This window comes from Fukomys damarensis, unplaced genomic scaffold (assembly GCF_012274545.1).
Source record: "Fukomys damarensis isolate Sample0158 unplaced genomic scaffold, DMR_v1.0_HiC HiC_scaffold_8, whole genome shotgun sequence".
Classification (NCBI taxonomy): Eukaryota; Metazoa; Chordata; class Mammalia; order Rodentia; family Bathyergidae; genus Fukomys; species Fukomys damarensis.
The window spans coordinates 1901690-1926070 of NW_022900920.1; the positions used below are offsets into that span (position 1 = coordinate 1901690).

At 42.1% G+C, this 24381-nt stretch overlaps 1 protein-coding gene across 1 annotated transcript in view; it reads right to left on the reverse strand.

Moving 5' to 3' along the window:
• Positions 1-593: 593 nt before the first annotated feature.
• Positions 594-24381, reverse strand: part of LOC104859205 (deleted in malignant brain tumors 1 protein) — a 113523-nt gene continuing 89735 nt past the window's right edge. The window contains exons 24-33 of the mRNA XM_033761228.1: positions 20378-20695; positions 18132-18170; positions 14636-14773; positions 12245-12526; positions 10998-11379; positions 10315-10346; positions 5227-5532; positions 4623-4655; positions 2077-2109; positions 594-751 (exon numbers count right to left, since the gene is read on the reverse strand). Of these exons, the coding sequence (XP_033617119.1) occupies positions 594-751; positions 2077-2109; positions 4623-4655; positions 5227-5532; positions 10315-10346; positions 10998-11379; positions 12245-12526; positions 14636-14773; positions 18132-18170; positions 20378-20695 (1721 nt within the window). The remainder of the gene's footprint in view (positions 752-2076; positions 2110-4622; positions 4656-5226; positions 5533-10314; positions 10347-10997; positions 11380-12244; positions 12527-14635; positions 14774-18131; positions 18171-20377; positions 20696-24381) is intronic.

Consider the following 24381-nt stretch of genomic DNA (forward strand, 5'->3'; position numbering starts at 1 on the left):
TTCCTCATCTTTAATAGGGATGATGAGCTTGTAATGACCTGAAATATAATGAAGCAGGAAAGCATGTACGCTAGAGCCTGGGCACAAAATCAGTATTTTAAAATGTGAACTATTATTTTATATCATGGAAATAAAAATAGAAGTGGCTTTGGGCCATCTATTCTCTGCATGTCAGAGAGGAAGCAATAGCTGTCCTCTCTTACAGCTCAAGGCTGGAGTAACTGTCTAATGTATGTATATGTCTCTTACTGTTTGTTTAAATCTAGATTTAAAAAGAAAGTCAAAGAGGACAAACGTAGGTACATAGTGCACTACAGGGACAAAGCACTTTTAAGGAAAAATAAAAAGGAAAGCTATCATATTAGGTTAGGTTAAATATGTTAAACTACTTATTGAGTTTTTCAGGCTCCAACTGACTTCCTGTAGAGCACTACAAAATTAAGCTAAACAATGACTGACTAGGAAAAACTATAGAGTTTCATGTTCTTCTGGTTTCACCCTTAAGTGTTTCCCACTAGAAGAAATATCTTTGTTATAATGTCATACACCAGTATTCTTATTTAGATAAAACCTTCCCTTTAAAAGTTGTTTTCTTACTTCAAGCTTGGAATCATGAGTTCTATGTGGAATTTTTTATCCACATGAATCTCCCAAATACATTGGATGTCTGTTGGGTAGTTTTCTGGATACTGTGGACTCGAAAATGAGCCAGAGAGACTAGAAATGACCCCTCCACAAGAATTACTTCCTCCTGAAAAAACAGGAAAAGGATGTCAGGATGTGGCCACGTGATGTCACTTGAGTGATCCTAGCAATGCCCAGCTCAGACTGAATGGTTAGGTGGAGCTGGTGGCGGAGAAGATTTTTAGCTTAAATATCTGTTGGGAAGGGCTGTCTGTTCCATCTAATTTTGATGGGTCAAAAAATATTGCAGAGTGAGCATTCCCTGTCTTTCCCTCTCCTTCTACACCTGATAAAGAAATGCTATTCTTGTCCTTTCTGCTTACTGCCCCTCTCCCTTTCTAAAGTGGAAAGACACCTTGCTTGATAGAATGGAGAATAGGTATATATGAGATATTGGGAAGGACATAGGGACAGGCTACACAGGCCTGCGTGAGGACACAGTCTGAGGAAGTCTGGGGAGCTAGAGGCTCTGGAACAACTTTGGGATCTGATCAATTGGACATGAAGACAAAGGGACACTGTGTACTGTTTCGGGAGGTTATGACTGGCTCTGCCTCTGAGTATTTCATTATCATATTCTGCCTGCGTGGCATTATCTTTATTCAGTATATTCAGTCCTGAACTTGCAAGTTTCTGGACTTGTAAGTGAAACAAGATAACACTGAAATCTAATTCTTGCATTTTAGCTGCCATATTAGTATAAGTTGATGGGCACATATATTATATATGTGCATATTTAAAGAAACACAGTACATAAAGAAGCACAATACTTAGAATCATCAAATTATTTTGGAGGAAATTTGAAAGTGTGATACACTTTATTTACTTTGTCCATAAGTATTATTATTTTTTAAATTTAAATTGAATTTATTGGTACATTCTAGGTATACAGTACAGTGACATTCATTACTGGGTGTCCCTAAATATCGTGAAGTGGCTTAATGTTTTTTCTCTCCATTTGACCAACTTGTAATCCTTCCCAGAGTGCCAAAGTTTCCTAGTCTATCCTGAGATGGATGGCAGAAAGTGGTGATGTTTCTGGGCATCCTGTTGGTTTGTTACTAATCACATTTGAAGGTGACAATATCCGGGCCAGGTTAGCCTGGTCCTGAAGCTCCTGGGCAGTGAATTTCTCATAATCATCACAAGTGTACCGCAGTATTCTCCCCTCATTTCCCACCCCGCTGCCTACTCTGACCCAGGCAGATCATATCCCTTCTTCCCAGCCCCCTCCTTGTTAAGAAGTCAGCATTCACAGAATGGCCACAGACAAGTAGGTCCCTGCCCACACCGGGCCAGTGTCTCCTTTGTGCCACATCCCTGACACAATGACTTCTGTTGGGAGGACCTCTTGACATAAAGACACCATTTCAACTTTGAACAAGTTCCTACCTGTTATATGGTCCTGGGAGGCTGCAGAAAGACCTGCAAGGGAGAAAGGGTGATAATAATGACACAAAGGAAAAAATATCATCTCATCTGCAAGTTAGGGAAGTGCAAAGGGTTCCTCAGAAATTTCAATGAATTTGATGCAAAGTGAAAAGGGTCTGAAGGTGCTGAGTGAATATTTTCTATGGTCCTGTGGTGAATTAAAGCAGGCCCCAAGATCTTGGAGAAGCCTTCTGTCATGGGCTGGGGTCTAGGTTCCCTCACTTGAATGTGCGTGGGTTCTGTGATTACTTTGAACAGCAGAATGAGCCAGAAGTGATGCTGTGCCTTAAGGGTCCGATGTTTTCCACTCTTATCTCTGAGCACACTGGCTCATGAATGGAGCCCTAGGCCACCCTGCTGAGACCACATGCAAAGAAGAGGCCCCTAGCTTCCCTCTGTCTGCACCCAGGGACCAAATGGCAGTGAGACTACTTTGAACTCTTCAGACCAGGCATCAGATGGACACCACTGAGTGACTCCGATCAGTGCTCCGGCGGACAAGAGAATCTCCCAGCCAAGCCCTGCCCGAACTCTCAACCCACAAAACATGGCCTGTATCTAAATGGTGGGTGTTTTAAATCACTAAGTTTTACGGTAGCAGATAACCAAAATGGCTTCTTTCAGGCAATGATGTTGGCTTCATTTCTCTAGCACCCAAGGAACTTACATGAAATGGGGAAGCAATGACAAGCAGTGAGCTTCCGTTTGCTTATCTACTGCTCTTGGCCCGAAATTGGGTTTTTGACTTTAGGCAGCCCTTAAATGGTGGGTGTTTTAAATCACTAAGTTTTACGGTAGCAGATAACCAAAATGGCTTCTTTCAGGCAATGATGTTGGCTTCATTTCTCTAGCACCCAAGGAACTTACATGAAATGGGGAAGCAATGACAAGCAGTGAGCTTCCGTTTGCTTATCTACTGCTCTTGGCCCGAAATTGGGTTTTTGACTTTAGGCAGCCCTTCTCCTCTCACTTTATTGTATTTCATTTATTCTTTCTGGACACCCAGCATATGTCTAGGTCTTCTCCATACCAATAGCAAGAGAGATATTTCTGCCAGGGACTTGTATACAGTCTCTAAGGCCACATGTGTTAAATGTATCCAAGTACATTTAAAGGATTAAGAATGGCTTCGTCAATTCTAGTTCTTTCTCTTTCTAATATAGTCGTCTTGGGCAGACTTTCTGATCTCCCTAATCCTCCACAGTGAGGACTAAATCAGTTCATTTATCCAGAAACCCTAGTATCATGGCTGCTGCAAAGGAAATGCCTTTCCATTCACCCCAACGTCATTTTAGAATTTCAGTGCATGTCATGTGTGGTCTGACTTTTTTTTTAATCTATAGTTGTTATTACAGATAGAGATCTTCAATCATAAGAACTTTAAAAGTAGTCCCAAGATCTCCAAGAGTTTGATCTTTGGGATCCAGCTGTGCTCACTGTCAAAATTTGGTCACCTATAACTTGTTGAGTGATTTTGAGAAAGTTACTTAAATTTCTGTCTCAAATGTCTGTTCTGTAAAACCTAACATACAATGCATTTCTGCACCATTGTCCTGAAGATTAGCAGTAACCTGTGAAAAATATCTTTCCATCTTTGCTGTAGTTTTACCTGGTCTTTGTGTATCCCAGGTCAATGTATGGGGCAGTAAATAAAATTGGTAGTCAAGAGCAACAGTAGCATGGGTGCAAATCCACTGGCTTCCTTCCTTCCTTCCTTCCTTCTTTCCTCCCTTCCTTCCTTCCCTCCTTCCTCTCCCTCTCTCTCTCTCTCTCTGTCTCTCTCTCTCTCTCTCTCTCTCTCTCTCTCTGTCTCTTTCTTTTAAGATAGGGTCTTGTTATGTACTTTAGGCTGGTTTTAAACTCACTATTTACCCCAGGCTGGCCTTGAACTTTCCGTAATCCTCCTGCCTCAGCCTCCCCAGTGCTGGGATTACAGGAATGCACCACCACACCCGGCTATCCTTTAGTACTTTTGTGACTTTCTAAGTCTCAGTTTATCTGAAAAATGTAAATAATCAATGCACTTACCGCAAAGAATTATGGTGGGGATTACAGATGGTCCCTGATTGATGAGGAATTTGACTAATGGTTTTTCTGCTTTACAGTGGTGTGAAACAATATTCATTCAGTAGAAACCATACTTCAAATTTTGAATTTGAATTTTTTTCCTGGGCTGATGATATGTAGTATGCTATTCTCTTGGGATGCCAGGTACTGGCAGTGACCCACAGCTCCCAGTCAGCCACACTGTAATGAAGGTGAACAGCTGATCCTCTACTGTGTGCTGGGCTACTTCGCTATGAAGTTCATTGGGTCAGGTGTACAAAATGAATTTTTTGACTCTTGATATTTTCAACTAACTTCAGGGTAATTCAAGGGGCATCTGTGAATATGTAAATATCTTAAGACAATGCCTGACACTTAGTATTTATCAATGTGTGCTTCTTTTATTATTATTGTTGTTGTTATTGGAATGTTGCTTGAACTAGAAAAAAATATAGACGTACCTGGAGGTGTAGGTAGAGACGGGTCTTCTGCATCTGTGTGCACAAAACAAAGATAGCAAACAGGTCACTCTCTTTAGTCCAATGTATGGAGGAGGTGAGGTGACAAGGGTTCCAGAGGGAGATGAGACAGGACCATGTCCTTTCTGGAAACTGGAACCCAGAGTACCAGAACTGCCCTCTGCACCTTCAACTCTCCTCTGGCAGAATCCTTGATGTAGGGATCTAGGACATGGCAGCTAGATCAATTCTGCCCCTCAACAGCCAGGGCAGGATCACCCTTGGCTGCTCCTATGTGGAATCCCTGGGCTATTTGCTAACATAAAGACCCCTGAGTACCTACATAGTCACAGTCTCTGGGGCCATGGCTCTGAATCTGTATTCTAATGCCCTACGTGTGCTGGTGTCCACAGACAGTGAGGCCTCCTCTATGCAAACCCATAACTGTCCATGCAGGGTCTGTACCTGAGCCCAGGGACTAGCTCTGAAGAGACTCAGAGAATGAGTGGATGAATGGCTGGATAGAGGAGAATTTCACCCAAGAAAGAGCTCCAAAAGGTCTTATATGATAATAGTAGAAAGTTTGCTTGAGAGGTTAAGTAGATACCTGAGCAGATGACACCAGCATCCTCATGGTGGCCACAGTTGTGCTCTGACCAGCCCAGGTGGGTACACTGGCCCAGGAAATGCTCCACCCCAGAGCACTGGAGGTTGTCCAGGAAGATGTCTCCTGTGCCAGCGCCGAAGTAGGCCTCACCGGGGCTCGAAACGGCCTGACCACACCCCAGCTGCCGACACACAACTTCAGCTTCACTGAGGTCCCACAGGTCGTCACACACAGTGCCCCAGACTCCCTCGTGGAGGATTTCCACACGACCTGAGCACTGACCAGAGCCACCCACCAGCCGCAGATCTGGCCAGTTCCCTGCAGAAAGAGGTGATATGTGAGGCCCCTAAAAGTCTACATGAGGGTCTAGCAGCATCAGGCTCCAAGGAGAGCTAGGAAGGGACATGCCCAATCTCAAGGTTAGGGGCTTATTCCTCACATTTCTCATGGGTCCCCGAGTTGCCAGTTGTGAGGCCTACAACAAATTTAATTTGACTTCAACAATACTTATTATGGTGAAATCACAACAGATTCAGCAGAAATCCAGAGGATCATCAGTACCTACTTTGAGAACCTGTACTCTAATCAAATGGAGAACATAGAATAAATGGAAAGATTTCTAGATTACCAAAAGTTGAATGAAGAAGACATAAAAATTTTAAACACCCCAATTACAATTAGTGAATTGAAAATGTACTTAAAATTTTCCAACAAAGAAAAGCCCAGGTCCTGATGGCTTCACTGCTGAATACTATAAGACATTTAGAGAAGAACTACTGTCACTACTTTTTAAACTTTTCAATGAAATCAAAAGAGAAGCAATACTTCCAAATTCATTCCTGGAAGCAAGTATTACTTTGATTCCAAAACCAGGGAAAGACCCAACCACAAAAGAGAACTACAGGCCAATCTCCCTAATGAACATAGTTACAAAAATTCTCAATAAGATACTGGCAAACAGAATACAGAGGGGCATCAAAAACATTATACACCCTGACCAAGTCAGATTTATCCCAGGGATGCAAGGATGGTTCAACATACATAAATCAATAAACGTAATACACTATATTAACAGAGTCAAGGACAAAAAACCATACGATTATCTCAATAGATGCAGAAAAAACATTCAACAAAATTCGACACCCATTCATGATAAAACCCTGCAGAAAATTGGAATAGATGGTCTTTATCTCAACCTGATAAAGGCTTTCTCTGAAACACCAACAGCCAATATCATGCTAAATGGTCAAAAACCGAAAATCTTCACACTAAAATCAGGAACAAGACGAGGATGCCCAGTATCACCACACCTGTTCAGCATGGTTTTGGAAACATTAGCCACAGCAATTAGACAAGAGAAAGAAATAAAAGCAATAGGATAGGAAAGGAAGAAGTGAAACTGTCATTACTTGCTGATGATATGATACTCTGCATAGAAGACCTAAATAACTCTGCAAAAGACTTCTAGACTTCATTGACAGATTCTGTGGAATAGCTGGATACAAGGTAAGTACTTAAAAATCAATAGCTTTCTTGTATACAAATAACAGATGCACTGAGAATGAAATTAGGGAAACAATCTCTTTCATAATAACATCCAAAAAATGAAATATCTAGGAATCAATCTAATAAACGAAGCAAAAGACCTCTACATTGAGAACTACAACACTCTGAAAAAAGAGGTTGAAGAGGATATTTAAAAAATGGAAAGATATCTCTTGTTCCTGGGTAGGAAGAATCAGTATTGTGAAAATGGCCATACTTCCAAAACTGCTCTGTAGATTCAATGCAATCCCAATTGAAATCCCAACAGTATATTTCATAGGACTAGAGAAAAACAATACAAAAATTCATTTGGAATCAGAAGAGACCTCGAATAGCAAAAGCCATTCTAGACAACAGAGACATGGCAGCAGGTATAACAACCCCCAGCTTGAAACTACTGTGATAAAAACAGCATGGTACTGGCAAAGAAACAGCCTTGAGGATCAGTGGAACAGATTACAAGATGCAGAAACATCTCCTGACATACTCAGCTACCTCATCTTTGACAAAGGAGCTAACCATCCTCACTGGAGGAAAGATAGCTTCTTTAATAAATGGTGTTTGAAAAACTGGATTTCAACTTGTTAAAGATTAAAACTAGATCCACATCTTTCACCACACACTAAACTGAAATCCAAGTGGATTAAAGATCTAAATATTAAAACAGAAACATTAAACTAGCTGAGATAAGTTAGGTAGAATTCTTGAAGATATTGGCATAGGAAAAGACTTTATGAACAAATCCTCATTAGCATGGGAACTAGCACATAGAATCAACTGGGATCTCATCTTTTTAGAAAGCTTCTACATTGCCAGAGAAACCACAAACAGAGCTAAGGGACAACCCACAATGTGGGAAAAAATATTTTATCAGCTGTTCCTCAGACATAGGCCTACTATCTAGAGTATATAAAGAACTCAAAAAAATCAGTCCCCCCCAAATATAAAGACCAAATTCAAAAATGGGCATCTGAAATGAACAGACATTTCTCAGACAAAGAAGCAAAAGCAGCAAATAATAATATTTAAAAATGTTCAAAATCACTGGTCATTTGGGAGATGCAGACGAAATAACACTGAGATTCCATCTCACCACAGTAAGAATGGCTGCTATCAAGAAATCGACCAAAAACAAATATTGGCAGGGTTGTAGGGAGATAGGAACCCTTCTTCATTGCTGGTGGGAGTGCAGACTGGTGCAACCACTGTGGAAATCAATATAGAGATACCTCAAACAACTAGGATTAGAAGTTCCATTTGACCCACCTATTCTCCTGCTGGGTATCTTCCCAAAAGAATTAAAAGAATCATACCACAGAAATATATGCTCACCCATGTTTATAGAGGCACAGTTTGTGATAGCTAAAATTTGGAAACAGCCCAATTGCCCAACAACTGGAGACTGGATAAAGATGTGTGTGTGTGTGTGTGTGTGTGTGTGTGTGTGTGTGTGTTTATAAAATGGAGTACTATTCAGCCATAAAAAGTGAGAAACTAAAGAGATTTATATCTAAGTGGATTCACATTGAGGCCATACTCAAGTGAAATTAATAAGTCACATGTTTAAATACTGAATGGTTTCTCTGGTGTGAAAAACTAAAAGTATAAAGGATCAAAATTTATAATTGATATTGTGTAATAGGAAGAAAAGTCTAAAAGAGTAGAGGGAATGGAAGGGGTAGGGGAAAGGGAAAAGAAAAAAATATGTGAAAGGAAAAAAACATGGGAACAATGTCTTTATACACAGGAAAGGGTGGAGGGGCTGAAGGGAGGGCAGGGGAATAGGGAAAAATAAGAACCAAGATAAGTCATGTAAAGTTACAAAATCCCAATGATGAACGTAACTGTATTGTATACCTAAAATGTAACAATAAATTTAATAAAGATAAAAAATAAAACTCAAAGCACTTCTCCATGAGGAGTTAAGCATTAGAAAAAAAAATATGTATTGATTGTCTTCCATATCCAGTGCTGATAATTCAGCCACAAACCAAAGAGGTAATATTTCTGCCCTCAGAAAGCCCAGAGCCTATTTGCTAGTGAAACGTAGACATGGGTACGGGGCACTATTCCACACTGTGACCACTGTATCAAGAAGGAGTTAGTCAAGGGACGAGCAGGGAACAGTCCTTGAGCTAAAGGGGAGATGTGCAAAAGAACCACAAAATGATATTTCATGTTTTCCTCTCTCCCTCTCTCTCTCCTCCCGCCTCTCCCCACCTCCCCCTCCTTCCCTCTCTCTCTCTCTCTCTGTCTCTCTCTGTCTCTCCCCCCTTTTCAAGACAGGGTCCTGCTAGGGTCAGACTGGCCTCGAACTCACTGTGATCTTTCTGCCTCACTTTCCCAAGTTCTGAGATTACAGGCGTGCATCACCATGCTAGCAGTTTTTCATGTCTCTAAAAATATACACGTGCTTGCACATGTGCACACACAGAATGGCGTTATCACACATGAAAAAATCAAAATTAATGCCAATAAGACTTTCTAGTGGTGAGTTAACAGTAACTGACTCTCTGCAGTTTACAAAGAAGTGAACAGTGGCTTCAGGAGAAAGTCGTGTCCGTCTGATGTTTAACTCCCACCAACAAAAGGTACTACTGACCTGTACTATTAGATGCAGATTCTTCAGCATCTATAAATAGGGAAAATAAACATGTCAGCATTTTCTAGAAACCTGATTTTAGCAACTGAAGACAAAGTTTTAATTATATCTTTATACATGTTTATTAATCCAATATGGGAAGCATTAATCTCTTTAAGTACATAGTACTGGGAAAAGCAGTTTCATATATAGAAATAAAAATAAGCTTTCATCTGGATATTGGTTTGCTGCTGTGTTCTGACAAAATAGCCAGATATGGAGGGATATACTTGGGGTAGTCTGAGACACTATTAATTATATAGCAGACAAGTTTCACTTTGGAGGCCTTTGTGGGGGGGGGCTCAGGTTAGACAATTATCTTCTAGAATAATGAAATTTGGGAATAACTTGTGGCCATGTGTCTTGTAACTAGGTTACAGGTGCCACTGCAATAAGGTGTCAGAAAGCCAACAGGTGAACACAAGCCTATATCAACACACATGACACTACTTTTAAAGATATATCTTAAATTATAGCCACAGGTAGGGACAAACAATGGAGCTTCCGCCCACGTGGGCAGCTCTAGGGTGAATACCATGGAAAAGCAGTTTCATATATAGAAATAAAAATAAGCTTTCATCTGGATATTGGTTTGCTGCTGTGTTCTGACAAAATGGCCAGATATGGAGGGATATACTTGGGGTAGTCTGAGACACTACTAATTTTATAGCAGACAAGTTTCACTTTGGAGGTCTTTGTGTGTAGGGGCGGGGCTCAGGTTAGACAATCATCTTCTAGAATATTGAAATTTGGGAATAACTTGTGGCCATGTGTCTTGTAAGTAGGTTACAGGTGCCACTGCAGTAAGGTGTCAGAAAGCCAACGGGTGAACACATACCTATACCAACACACATGACACTACTTTTAAAGATATATCTTAAATTATAGCCACAGGTAGGGACAAACAATGGAGCTTCCGCCCACGTGGGCAGCTCTAGGTAGTGAATACCACTTTCAAGTCTCATTCAGGATTACAACTGTTAGTTTACCAAAAGGCATCTCATCACCAGAAAGTATTATCAATACACATTCAGGAGGTGACTTATTCTCAGCTGTTGGCACATGAGCAAATGTAGGTATTTTTAAAAATTGCTACAATGCAACTAAAATTAGCAACTTCAGCTAACAGATTTCCTTAGGTTATGACTATTTAAGAATGGTCAAATTTGGCGCCTCTTTGTCAGTTACTAAGCAAGTGCATTACAAGACACACCTCTGCTTCCTTTGGGAATCCTGCAGGAGAGCAAATAGTTGGAGTGTTTAAACATTGGCCCAATAGTGTGAATACTAGTACCAGCTCTGAGAGCCAGGTTCGTGCCTGACCCCTCTCAAGTCTTGCCCACCTTGACTGCATCTTTTCAATGAGTGCCTCTTTTCAAGAGCACCTTTATACAAGCGCTCTGAGAGCTCCCTTAATTAAAAATGTGCTTTTCATGTTTCAGTAGAGTATACACACACTCTGGTAATTCTGACTGCCAAATGAGAAAATTAGAAGGTTTTATTTTGGAAGCCAGTAGTTAAACCACACAGCAAAATCAAACACTACAGTTGCGGATACTGTCCCTGTTCCTGGCTAACTCTGAACGCTAGCAGGATGGTCCTGGAGAATTCTGGCGCTGTCAGTGCCCATCTGAGAGGGGAGAGGGTACCTGAGCAGATGACACTAGCATCCTCATGGTGACCGCAGTTGTGCTCCAACCAGCCCGAGTGGGTGCACTGGCCCAGGAAGCGCTCCACTCCAGCACACTGGAGGTTGTCCAGGAGGATTTCCCCTGACCCTGGGCCAAAGTGGGCTTTCCCAAGGGCAGAGATGGCTCGGCCACACCTCAGTTGTCTGCACACAACTTCAGCTTCATTGAGGTCCCACAGGTCATCACACACAGTGCCCCAGACGCCCTGGTAGAGGACCTCCACGCGGCCTGAGCACCGTCTGGAACCATCCATCAGCCGTAGCTCTGGCCAGCCCTCTGCAAATGGAAACCTGGTGATTGTCCTCTGGGAGCATGGCACCCTGGCAAGAAGTACTTGAGCTCCCCACCATGCAGTATTGTTAGAGACACCAGAGAACCTGGTGGAGTCAGTCAATTGAGTAGTCAACAATCAGAGTTCTGTGTCATTAGGCATGTCAACAACATTTAGCCTAAACAAATCCAATAACTGATTATCTATTTTGGCAGAGTTATATAGCCATCTGTTTTGGGTAAATGCAGGAAAACATTTTATATAATTTGCGTGATGATTTGTGATTTTTCTGGAAACACTTTCAAAGGTGTGTGTATCACCCTCATTTATATTGGTATGTGTCATTTTTATCTATGAGAAAACTAGAAGTTGGAAAAGCAAGATGATTCAACCCAAATCCCACATCTAGTAGGTAGCAGATCTGTACTCAGGTGTCCTGACTTCAAAGTTCATTATTTTGCCTCAGGTATTCTATCTCACTGCCTCTGGAATGGTTCTGACACTCCACTCATCTGGAAAAATCGTTTGGATTTTGACATGGAAATCCATGGATGGGAAACTAGTGGTATGGACAGGGAGCTAGCTATGGTCAGGGCTAACATGAGAATGAAAGAGACTGTCCTACTGCAAGGCATTTATAAGCTGCTGAGGCACTGAAAAGTGAACTTTGCTCATCTTAGGATGCAGAGCCAGAAGATCCCCCAAAGTTTTGAATAGCCCTAAAAACTTGGGTAGAGTCAGCTGGCCCATTTGCAAATAGATAAACTATTTTATCTATTGGTACAGTTGGTATAGTTTCCACACACAAAGCAGGTACAAATGCAGAGAGGCAAGGAACCAGGTGAATAACAAATGCATTCCAGGGCTTACCTGGCTTTGCTATTAATGTCTTGGGAGTTGCTTTTGGGATGGCTGTTGCTGTTGGAATGGCTGTTGCTGGGATGGCTGTTGTTGGGATGGCTGTTGCTGGGATGGCTGTTGTTGGGATGGCTGTTGCTGTTGGGATGGCTGTTGTTGGGATGGCTGTTGCTGTTGGGATGGCTGTTGCTTTGGGGATGGCTGTTGCTTTGGGGATGGCTGTTGTTGTTGGAATCACTGTTGGTGTTTGGATGGCTGATATTATTGGGATGGCTGTGGATACAATAGGACACCCTTGAATAAAAAGGGAGGATGTGGGCAAGTCAGGAGACAGCCTTCCCAAATCAGTATGCCCAGATTCTGGCTGATTCCTTTTGCCTCTCACCTGCATGATAAATGATCTCCCCAATCAAACCTTTTTTATGTAGCTCCTATGTTTCTCAAGGGTATGGGATACAGTTAAGATGATATTCTCTGATTCTTCCTAGTCACTGCAAATTTAACAATATTTAAAATTGTGCTAAAATGCAAACATTTGCAGTCAGCATCTTGCTGGGGAAAACAGTCATTTTTCTAACTTGCTTCTGTTTTATTAACTTTTCTTAGATGTGGAGTATTTCACTAGGGGTGCCTCACTGTCTTGATAAAGACAAGGAATTAGGAGATCAAATAAAAATTGCTCATATACAGAGACCCAACTGTTGATAGGCATAACTTGTTTCCAGTATGCATGGGTGTCATACTTGCACAAAAACCATGCAGACATAATTTTCAGGTACAATAGATTTATGTATGTAATCAGGAAACATATATGGGAGAGATCAAACGATGATAATAAAAGCACTAGAAGTGAGGACAGAGGAAAAAACAAGAAATAGGAATGCATTAAGTAATAACACAAAAGTCAACTCACTGACTAGATTTGGGGACTTCGACATTGACTCTGCAAAATAAGAAAATCATTGTTAGTAACTACTTAATACCAATTATATTGATTTTTATCTGATCCTTTCTTGATCCTCTTTGTGACACAGAGTGTCTCCTCCGGTTTTTATTTATTTATTTTTTTTGTGGTACTGAGGATTGAACCCAGGGATGTTGCACTGAGCTACATCTCCAACTCTTAATTTTTTTTTTTTGTAATTTTGAGACAGGGCCTGAGTTACTAATTTGGCCAGGCCAGACTCAAATTTGGAATCCTCTTAGTCTTGCAGAGTGCTGGGATTATAGCTGTGCACCTCCACGCCTGGCTCTTTCAGCATGTGTCCCCAGCTTGCTCACTGAGTCACCTTGACACTTTCTAAAGACACTGGCAACTGTTCTAATGGCATCTTGGACAAAGCAGACATAAGGCCTTTGCAGTTCTATGAGCTCTACCTTCTCTTGGTGGTAAGTAGTGCAGAACCTCAGGGAATTACTGAACATCCCAAGCCTCAGTTTCCCCATATGTCAAGGAGGAATAACCATAGATTCGTGTTATTGTAACACATCCAAAGAGTTTAAAATGTTGCCTGGTGTATGATAGACATTCAACACACATTAGCTGCTGTTTTTAGTATTCTGATCATTGTTATTATTATTTTGGTACTGGGGATTGAACTCAGGACTCTGTGCTTGCAAGTCAGGCAGTGGCACCACTGAGGTAAATCCCCAACCTGAGTTATTGTTATTGTTATTAACTTGGGCACATTGTCCTTCAACAAAAACCCTTAGCTCTGCTTCTGTCTGTTTCATGGCACACACCCTGTACTTCCCATTTCCAGGCTCATACTGTTCTTTCTCCTGATTGCCCTTTTCCTGTTTCTCTACTTATGGCCTCACCAGCTTTAAGGCTAAATTCCCCTGAGGTTTTTATTAATCAATGCAGCCTGTGTTGCAAACTCTGTTTCCTAATCCCTTTTGCTGAGATGCATACATGTGCCAATTTAATATATTCTATATGTCCTACTGTTTGCCTTAACCCAGTGGATTCCTTTTGTCTTCTGTTGCATCATGTATATTTGTCCTAAATTTATGTTAGGTTGTGCATAAACCTCTCTTAGCCTGGGACTGCACCCTCCTCTTCTGCAGATCCTCAAATGCCCAGTCTAGGTTCACAGTAATGTCAGAAAGTATTCCCTAATGAGCTGGCTGTGAAGAGATGTTTGTGTCCAATTAGGAAGCTCATGATAAAGTTGCCAGTTATCAAACACCTAGGATGTACTAAGGTGGACATCTTGCAAAAATGCTTTGCTGTGTCATTGCATGTAACCCCCCCGCAAACCTAGGAAGTATGCTTCTCCTGTTAGCCTCACAATATATGGAAGAAACAGAGGCAAGAGTTGTCAAGTCCCTTGTCCAATCACCGAGCAAGTAATGATGTCCAGGCAGACAGTCCAGAGGCATGGTTTCTCACCAACTTACCTTTGGTTGCAGAATAATAGTAAGCAATGAAGTTTTTCCCTATGTTGTTGAACCCTCGGAAATACACAAGAGTCATTGAGCTAGAGGAGGACGAGTAGGTGAGGTAGAAACCAGAGCAGGTCTTCCCCAAAGACTTTGCTGAAGATGGAGGGCCGTCCAGGATTTCAAAATATTCACTGGTGCAGTCAAGGCTAAAGAAGCAAATACCCAGGCATGCTTAGTCTCTTCATCAGAAGGTATAGAAGGCACACTGTGAGATGTTTTTTATTATGTGACTGTGAAGAGGCTGGGAACAGTTTGAAAGCCCATCAGTGAGGCAGAAGCAGTATAGATACTTTTATCCTACTTTTTTTCTGAGAGAGTCATTGCCTAAGGAAATAGGATTTTATCTGAGGGAGGAGAGAGGAGCCTGGTTCTAAGTATAACCCCAATAAGGGTCTCAGGTCAGCTGAGGCCTCAAGGTACCTCACAGCTTTGGGCCAATGGCAGGGCTCAGCTAATCAAGGTAATTTCACTGCATGGAGATCTGGGGGTGAGAAATAGCAGGGCAATGGGCTGTGGGAGGCTGATCAACCTCTCCTGGGATAGAGTTCCAGGTTCCAACAGCCCATTGACAGGCTTTTGGCAGTAACCTGCCTACAGGGAAGTGGGTGTTAATTCTGCCCAGATCCCTTTGTGGAAGTCATCTGATTTTTCCATGTCTGTTTTCTGTGAATGTAGAAACCATCTCCATGTGACAACTGTAAGAGTCAACCTTTCCAAGCCATCTTTCAATTAAGAAAAATTCAAAAGTAAAAATAATTTAGGTTGTTCCTCGTGGTTAATTAACATAGGCCACTCATTACGAATGAAATAAATAGTATGTAGTTACTATTTAAAATCTCAGATTTCCTGACTTAATAGGATTGGGGGTACCGTGGAATCTGCATCTTCAACCAGTTGGCCAGGACACACATGGGCTATCGTTCTGTCTCCGTGTCTCTCCTTGTACACACAAGCACACCCCGCCAAAGCCCTTAAAGGCGAATTTCATTTTAATTAAGTATCCATGGAAGTATACAAAAATCAATCATATTTCTATATAGGAGCAACAAACGTGGAAATTGAAACTAAAAACATTATCATTTATTGTGACTACAACACCAATAAAGAAATATCTACATATAAATCTAATAAAACATATACAAGATTTGTATACAAACAACTAACAGAAAAAATAGCAGATCCAGCTAAGATGTGGAGAAACACGATTTTATATGCTGCTGCTAGAAATGTGAAATGGAAGTTACTGAAAAAGAGTTCAGCATGTTGTAAAAAAACTAAATGTGTTCTTACCATACAATCTAGTAATCATACTCATTAGCATTTATCCCTGAGAAATGAAAACTTACGTCCACATAAGAGCTTATATGAGAGTGTTTATAGAAGCTTTATCCGTGACAGCCCAAGACTGGAAACAACCCAGATGTCTGCCAGAAGGGAAAGGATTAAACAGACTCTGATGCAAACATATGAATGGAACACTTTTCAGCAGTTAAAAGGATCAAACTATAGATGCACACAACAGCCTGGATACATCTTAAGGGAATCATCCTGAGTGCTAGATTTCAATCTCCAAAAGCTATGCAGCATATGATCCCACATACATAACATTATCAAAACAACAAAGTGTAGAGACAGTTACAATCTGAGAGGACAGAGGGGGCAGTTGACGAATATAGTTTCAGTGGTTTGTGGCAATGTAACAGGTCTGCATCTGGAATATGGTAGCGATTACATGAACTTACACATGGGGTAAAGTTGAGTGGATCCCCCCACCCCCACACACAAATAAGTGCATGTAAAATGGATGGGAATTGAATAGGGTCTGTGTCTAGCTAAGAGCATTATCCAGTGTCAACTTCCAGGTTTTGATAATGTTCTATAGTTACAGTAATACTTTTGTATCCTATGTGTCTAGTTATTTTAAAAATAAAAACTTTAAAATGCACAAAGGACTCTTGCTTAGGTGAATCCACAAGAGAATAAGTGAGTAGAATTCAAACTGCCCAGAGTACTTAGTGAGTTTAGTACTTGCTTGAGATACGGAAAGGCCAGCAGTATGTGATCAGACGCATTGGCCTTGATCTCCCACATGCAGGTTATGTTGTCATGCATTTCGTTCTTTGGGGGATTCCGAATCGCTCCAGATGAGTTAGTAATAGTGCCACCACACCGATATGTTTCTAAATGCAGAGAGATACTTTAGAATTTGTTTTCTTCTTTGTTCCATTTAATAATTTTGTAATTCATACCTTTTTGGTTGATTTTCACCACTATTCCAAAAAAAGTTTTCATTAATCATTATTTTGTGACTATGCTTTGGGATAAATTAGTCTAAGAAGTCTTTAAAACAGGAAATTTGGGCATAAGTTTTCATTAATCATCATTTTGTGACTATGCTTTGGGATAAATTAGTCTAAGAAGTCTTTAAAACTTAGGAAATTTGGGCCTGAACTTGTCTGAAGCTTAAAACAGCTCTTATTTCTTTTGAGACTGTAACCACTGACGTGGGCTTACTAGGATTGGCTAGAACCTTTCCCTCTTGTTACTCCACAGTTGTGAGTCCTGTATTTGTTGTTGTTGTTGTTGTGTCACTAGTAGTTGTGAATGGTGACCTGCTTCAGGATGATTGAACAGAGACCTTCTGACAATGGTAGGGCTTCACCCACCATCCGTTGTAAAACTACATTCTTAAAAATCTAGTATTCAGTAGAAAGAAGTTGCCCTCAGCAATCCAGCACTCCAGTATCCGTAACACTGATCACACCTCCTGTCCGCCTGTCCACCCATCTGTTTGTTTCTTCATCTGCTTATCTGTCTAGCCATCTGTCCAACACTCAGACTGAAATGAAAGGTGATGCCAGTAGCTGTGGAAATACCTGGCTTTTCTGCAGCAGGTTATCTGGCTGTGTGGAAAGTGTACTAACACTTGATTGGCCTTGGAGGTCAGACTGTGATTTTTCTCCGAAAGGACCATCCAGGCTATTCAAGAATCGGTATTTCTTTAGTCCTTTATCTCCGAGTGGTGCTAAGAAAAGTTCAGTGGAGCTTCTAGAAGCCCAAAGAACAGGCAAAACAGATAAAAAATGGCAGATAAAAGGAAGTCTGGAGAAGGAGAACTGAGATTGTCGGAGAAAAGGAAAGGATGGAAAGAATGGGCTCATTACGGTGGATAAACTATACCAGCACGGCCTTGGGTACCACCTTGGCGACATCATTCCAGCAATGGCTACATATCAATAAATGGGATTTTCTTCTTTGACTAACTGGACATAGAATTGGAACTTGAAATCAGTTGGTTTTTTATTATTGGGTCCTTTACCCAGAATACCGTTTCAGAGGAGTGATCTTGACCAAGCAGTGGTATTCTGGCACATATTTTGGAAGAATCATTTCAAAGCTTCAGCTATAAGACAGTGAACAGGGCATCTAAGGACACGCACAAGGTTCTCACCTGTAGCCATTGTTGCTGCCAAGACAGCCACTGGGCGACCTGCCAAAACAAAAATGGCATGTGGACTGGAGGCAGACTCTGAGGTCTGCTTCCCTTTCTGCACATGGGAAACCCGAGCAGCCTGTAACAAGCACACTGATTCAGCTTCTTTCAGAACTGCTGAGTCAAGCCTCTGGGGGAGAGGCCTGAGCGTGGAGGAAACACTAACATATAAGAGGCAAGAAACACCAACCTAGATCCTTCCCAGATGGTGAGGAATTATTCTTTTGTCATACATGAAAGTGAGATATTTTTAAATTGAGAGTTTATAAAGCTAAAGCCATGAAACTATGGCTCCTAGAGCCTCTTCCAATGACCCAGTGACCCAATGACTAAATCTATGGGTGCTATTATGATTTGGATCTGAAATGTCCCTTAAAAGTTCATGTCATGAGCACATCTTGAGACCATAATGTTAACTGAAATAAATCAGACACGCAGTTTAAATATCACATAATTTCTCATGTAAGAAACCCAAAGTATAAAGAAATTGAAGAGCAAAAACGAGAGAGAGAGAGAGATAATAGGGAATGAGATAGATCTTTTACAAGTAGAATAGGAATCAAGAGCTGAAGGGAGAAGGAAGGAGAGGGAAAGGGGACATAAAAAATTAAGATGTGTTACGTAAGCATACTAAATCCCCATGATGAATGTAATCATTATGTACTACAAACTTGTACTAATAAAAAGAAAAATTTAAAAAAGCTCATGTTCTGAAAGCTTGGTTTCCAGCTGATGGCAGAACTGGAAGGTGGTGGAAACTACATGGTAAGGCCTGCTTGGAGGAAGTAGGTCACTGGAGGTGTGTCTTTGAAGTACGTTTGTCCCTGGCCCCTCCTCTCTCTTTCTGCTCTCTGCTCACCATGAAGTGAGTAACTTTCCTCTGCCATGCCCTACTATTAGGATTTTTGTTTTGTTTTCGGTGGGTTTGGTTTTTGTTTTGGTACCAGAGACTGAACTGGGGATCTTGCGCTTTCGAGGCAGACAGCAGAACCGCTGAGCTAAATCCCCTGCCCATGCCCTCCTATTATAATGCTTTGACCTTGCCACAAGGCGAAAGCAAAGGAGCTGGTTGACCATAAACTGAAACCTCTGAAACTATGAATCAAAATAAATCTTTCTTCCTTAAGGCTGATTTATGTCAGGTATTTTGTCACGGGGAAAACTAACACATTCCTCCTCCTACATCTCCCCACCAGTGACATTCAGCTTAGCACCTCCTTTTGGAAATTTCCTCCTAGATCAATGTGTTCCCAACTGACAACCCAAGAGGGGGTGTAAATGAAGTTTTATCAAGCTCTGTCTAAGTAGCTTTAGTCGTAACTCACTCTCTGACTGAGGAATGGCTAAGAGCAGAGTGTCATGTGACCTTGGAAGCGAAGTAGGGGAGAAGAGGGCAAAGGAGAGGGAGAAGATGAGAACACTGGCATGGGAAACTCCAGGTTTGGGGTCTGGGAGTGTATAGGAATAACCCACATTCTGTTGGAATCTGTGTGGGGCCTGGGTTCCAGGTTTCGGGGCTGGGAGTGTATAGGAATAACCCACATTCTGTAGGAATCTGTGTGGGGCCTGGTCTGCACCAGCAACACGGCAGGGGTAAAGAGGGAGTGGAGATGAGACTGGCTCACCTTGACTTTGCCCACATCTGTCCCACTGACCACTTGTACTAGGCAGGAAGCACCTTTACCCATCTCTCATATTTTAACCACCCCCTTACCCATCCGAATCAAATTGTCTTTCTGTGAGCCTCAGAGCTGACAAACCAAAAGTGCTCTGCAGAAGTCTTAGAAACCGAGAATGCATTTTCTGAGTGTGAAATACACAGTGGAGTGGGGGAAAGACAGCAATGAGGCTGGGCTAGTTGACTACTATGGTACGATCCACTTCCCCACTGGACAATCAGGTCATTCCACATCACTCAACCACTCCACTGGCTTGGAGAATAACACACATCTGATTTTCAGTAGAATCTCTTCCCTCAGGTGTGGATAAGCTGCACCCCAAAACATCATCTTCCCTACCTGGTGATGTGACCACTGAATATTCAGCATCTAGAAAGAGGGAAGATGAAAATGTTTTCTATGAGTGAATAACATAGTGTTTCATGTTCAATAGTTTTTTTACACTGTCATTCAAAAATGTTCTCTTGCGAAGAGCTAAAGTTGGGATCAGTCCACGAGAGGAGCTAGTGGGTAGAGGAGACTTACCTGAACAGATCACGCTGGCGTCTTCCCCATGACCGCAGTTGTGGGAGAACCAGCCAACATGAGTGGATTCCTCAAGGCGCTGCTCAGTTCCCCTGCAGTGCACATTGTCAAGGAGAATCTTCCCAGAACCTTCCCCAAAGTAGGCCTCAACTGGGGCTGAAATGGCCCAGCCACATCCCAGCTGCCTGCAGATGACATTTGCTTGTGGAAGGTCCCAGAGATCATCGCACACGGTCCCCCAGACTTCCTGGTAGAAAAGTTCAACACGGCCTGCACAACGTTCATCAGTGCCTACCAGCCTCACAGGGACCCAGCCTCCTGGGGGAAGAACAGTGGGGCCAAGAGATAAGAGCTACCTCCTCTGCCCATTGAAGATTATCCTCTAACAACTTACTCCCTATCTATGCTACTATGAGGGAGCCCGTGCCATTCCCCACCAGGTCTACTCCACGGATCTCAAGATTTCTTCCTTATCCATACCCCCTTTTAAGACAGTGTGCCTATGGTGGATCATTTACAGAAATGGCCACAGGGCTTTTCTTTCCTGTGCCATGCTCTTTACAATGTGACCCTGCGGCCTCCCACTGAGACACTGGGCTTCCAAACTCCCTCCTTGGTGCTGAGATGGAAGCCTTGGCTGTGAGAGTATGGCAGAATGCTGCTCTGTGGCCCAGGATGACAAAATAAATGTGGGCTTCTAGTGAAGGGGACCATGTGAACTGGAAAGTGGTTCTGGGTCCGCAGGGATAGCTCCAACCAATTAAGGCAATGAAATAATTAGGTGATTTGTGCCTGAAGTATTTGTATTTTGCCTCACAAAATGTAAGAACTTGCATTTTTGTAGCAAGTATTCTGATTTGTACCTTCAAGCTCAGCCTGGAACTTCAAACTGACCAGCAGCCCACTCTGAGCCTGGGTCCAGCCTACCTGTGAGCCACACTTATAAATCTTTGCAGGAGGTGAGGCTACTGAACAGCACAGGAAGGTGCTTAGGCTGGGTGGACGTCCTTTTCCAGGGCACAGGGGGAAAAGCACGACAACCTCTGGGACCCAGCCAAGGCCACTGTTGTGTGATGCCAGCTGCAGTGTGGCCAGGCAGTGGGGAGGCTCTGGGAAGTTCCTGCTGGCCAGTGTGCAGTGTGTGGGCAGTGAGGGCTCCCTGGGGCATGTGGGCCAAGCTGGGCACCACTGTCAGCACCTGGAGGACGCCAATGTCATTTGTGCAGGTGAGGAGCTGGGTCTCAGCATTTAGAGGAGTATTCCTGGCCCCCTCACTACTCTTCCCCTTCTCTACACACACACACACACACACACACACACACACACACACACTCACACACACACTGACTCTGTAGTAGGTCCAAGCAGCTGACCAGAGAAATCATCCCCTTGACAGCAAAAATTTATAAGCATGGCTGACGGGTTGGACCTGAGCTCAGAGTGGGCTGATCAGTTTGAAATTCCAGGCTGAACTTGAATTTACAAATCAGAATACTTGCCATAAAAATGCGAGGTCTTACATCTTATGAGAAAAATACAAATAATTCAGGCACAAAGCACCCAATTCTTTTATTGCCTTAACTGGTTGAAGCTGTCCCTGCGGACCCAGAACAACTTGCCAGTTGCAATAGCTTGCTCCCCTCCTCTTCTATTTTTGTGGCCCTTACCACCATCTGCACTGATGGTGGTAGACAGTGTATACTTGACATCTTCACTAGATTGCAGACATATTTAGTTAGGGCAGGGACTGGGAGATGGGGTGGTGAAGAGCATTGGTTTTGCAGTTAGAAAAGGACAGGCTATGTGGGCTCTCCAAGCTTCAGTCCCTCATTTGCAATATGGATATAACAAGAGAGACAAAGAAGATGGCACAGGTAATGAGCTGGACATAGTCCTTTGTGCACAGTAGGTGCTCAATCAGTGCTTGGTGCTACTCCCGCTACTACTACTATCCCTGTGTCTGACCCTTTCCTTCCTGCATTCCCACGACCTGAATAGGACATGTGTAAATGTTTACTAAGTAGTCATGCTAGGAATCTGAACACCCAGTGAATTGTGTGTGTGCGTGTGCGTGTGCGTATGTGTGTGTGTGTGTGTTTGTATTTGCCAGGCTAGCCAAAGGACAAGTGGCTAAGAACTTTACATATATTAGTGAAGCCCCAATTATCCTTTCCATTAGGTTCTAGAATAACCCTCAGATTACAGAGGAACCAGCTGAGGCCCAAACAGATCAATAACCTAAGCAAACTCGGCTAAGTAGTGACATTCAAATGCAAAAGGGATATCTAACTCTGTATGATTTGAGCAGACACTACAGAGAATTTAGACCTCAGATAGGCTGGGACTGGGACTGAAGTTGGGGACATGTTGGGGAAGGGGACAAGAAGGACAGAAGAGGTAGGACAGATGGTCATGAAATTCAGGCACCTTAGCAAGAATCATTGCCCGGTTCTGTTGCCCCAGTCAGAAAATGGCTCAGGAGCAATGACAGAGACAGAACAGGACAGCTGCCTTAAGTAGGACTGCATTCACCAAGTGTTATCTTTGTGGCAGGCACATGTCAAATGTTCTGCCTGGGTTATCTTGCTTTGTCCTCACAAACACCCAGGAAGGAGATGATTTTATTTTATTTTACAAATGCAGAAAGTAGGGCTTGCCCATGATGTCCTGACTTCGAGATGTCTTCACTGGAATGTGGAATCAAGTCTACTTATTTTAAAGTCTACCCCAAGAGCTTATTTCTTACTGAAATGACAGAAAAAAGCTGGTAATGATATGAAGTCTAACACTTTTATTGCCTACTTGATCTTCTTTCCTGATGTAAAGAGATGAGCATAAGGAGAAAATTCAATTCAGAATTTTCTCCAAACATCCACCCAAATTTAAACCATGTAAGTCTTTTGTCATGTAGACAGACAGACATCAGAGTCCACTGTGACTAGCCAGATATCTGTAGGAGTACACTATTGTGGACAGAAAGTGTCTTGGTGAAAAATATAAACTAAAACAGTGACTTTATTATCTGTGTGACATTACACAGAATGATGTCACAATTATTTGAAAATATGTTTTAAATCTGCCACCAATCACAACAATCAGCTGATGACTTATGATGAAGCCTATTTATTGAATGGCTTGTATATGGCTTTCCGTTTTTCATTTCTGTGTTAGATATTTGGATGGATAAACACAGACACCATTTATTGAACACTGACTGTGTGTCAGGATGTGTTTAAACTCTCCACATTCATCATCTCTTTGTAAACTCCTAACAAACATCCGAGGTAGCACTATTATTTTCTCCACTTCTTTTTTTTTTTAATTGAATTTATTAAGTGAGACATTTGAGCCTCAGGCAAGACAATTGCAGCCAGCTTCAGCACACAAGATTTGAAAGGCTTTGCATATAATTCTACTCTTAGGCTGCTTTCTTAACTATTTAGCAAGGGTTGATAGATTCCCATGATTCAAAGCAAAAGCTGTACTGCCCAGGACAAACTCCATGTATAAGAAGACTGCAGTATATCTGCCAGTTTTGAGTGGGCAATGTTAGAAATAACTCCTCTATCTGTTAGTTAGAAACAACATAGAAGTTGCTAACTTTGCCAGGCATAGTGGTACATGCCTGTAATCCCAATCAACTAAGGAGGCTGAGGCAGAATTACAAATTTGAGACCAACCTGGGAAACTTATCAAGACCTTGTATCAGAAATTTTAAAAAATACCTGGGGTTGTAGTCACTGGTGAAGTTCACCTAGTGTGTACAAAGCCCCGGGTTCAACTTCCAGTGCCACAAAAATGTTGCTAAAATAAGGAAAAAGATGTTTTCTGAGCTCTGAGAAAATAAGAGGGCCATGTAGCCATCTCTAGACCTTCTGTCTCTAAGGATGAGAGCAATGCTTTGGGCATCAGACATAGAGTGGAAATCTGCTTAAGTTTTCTCTGCTATTTGGGAAGGAATTAAATCACAAAAGGGGTGACTCAGCTGACTACTACTAAGAAAA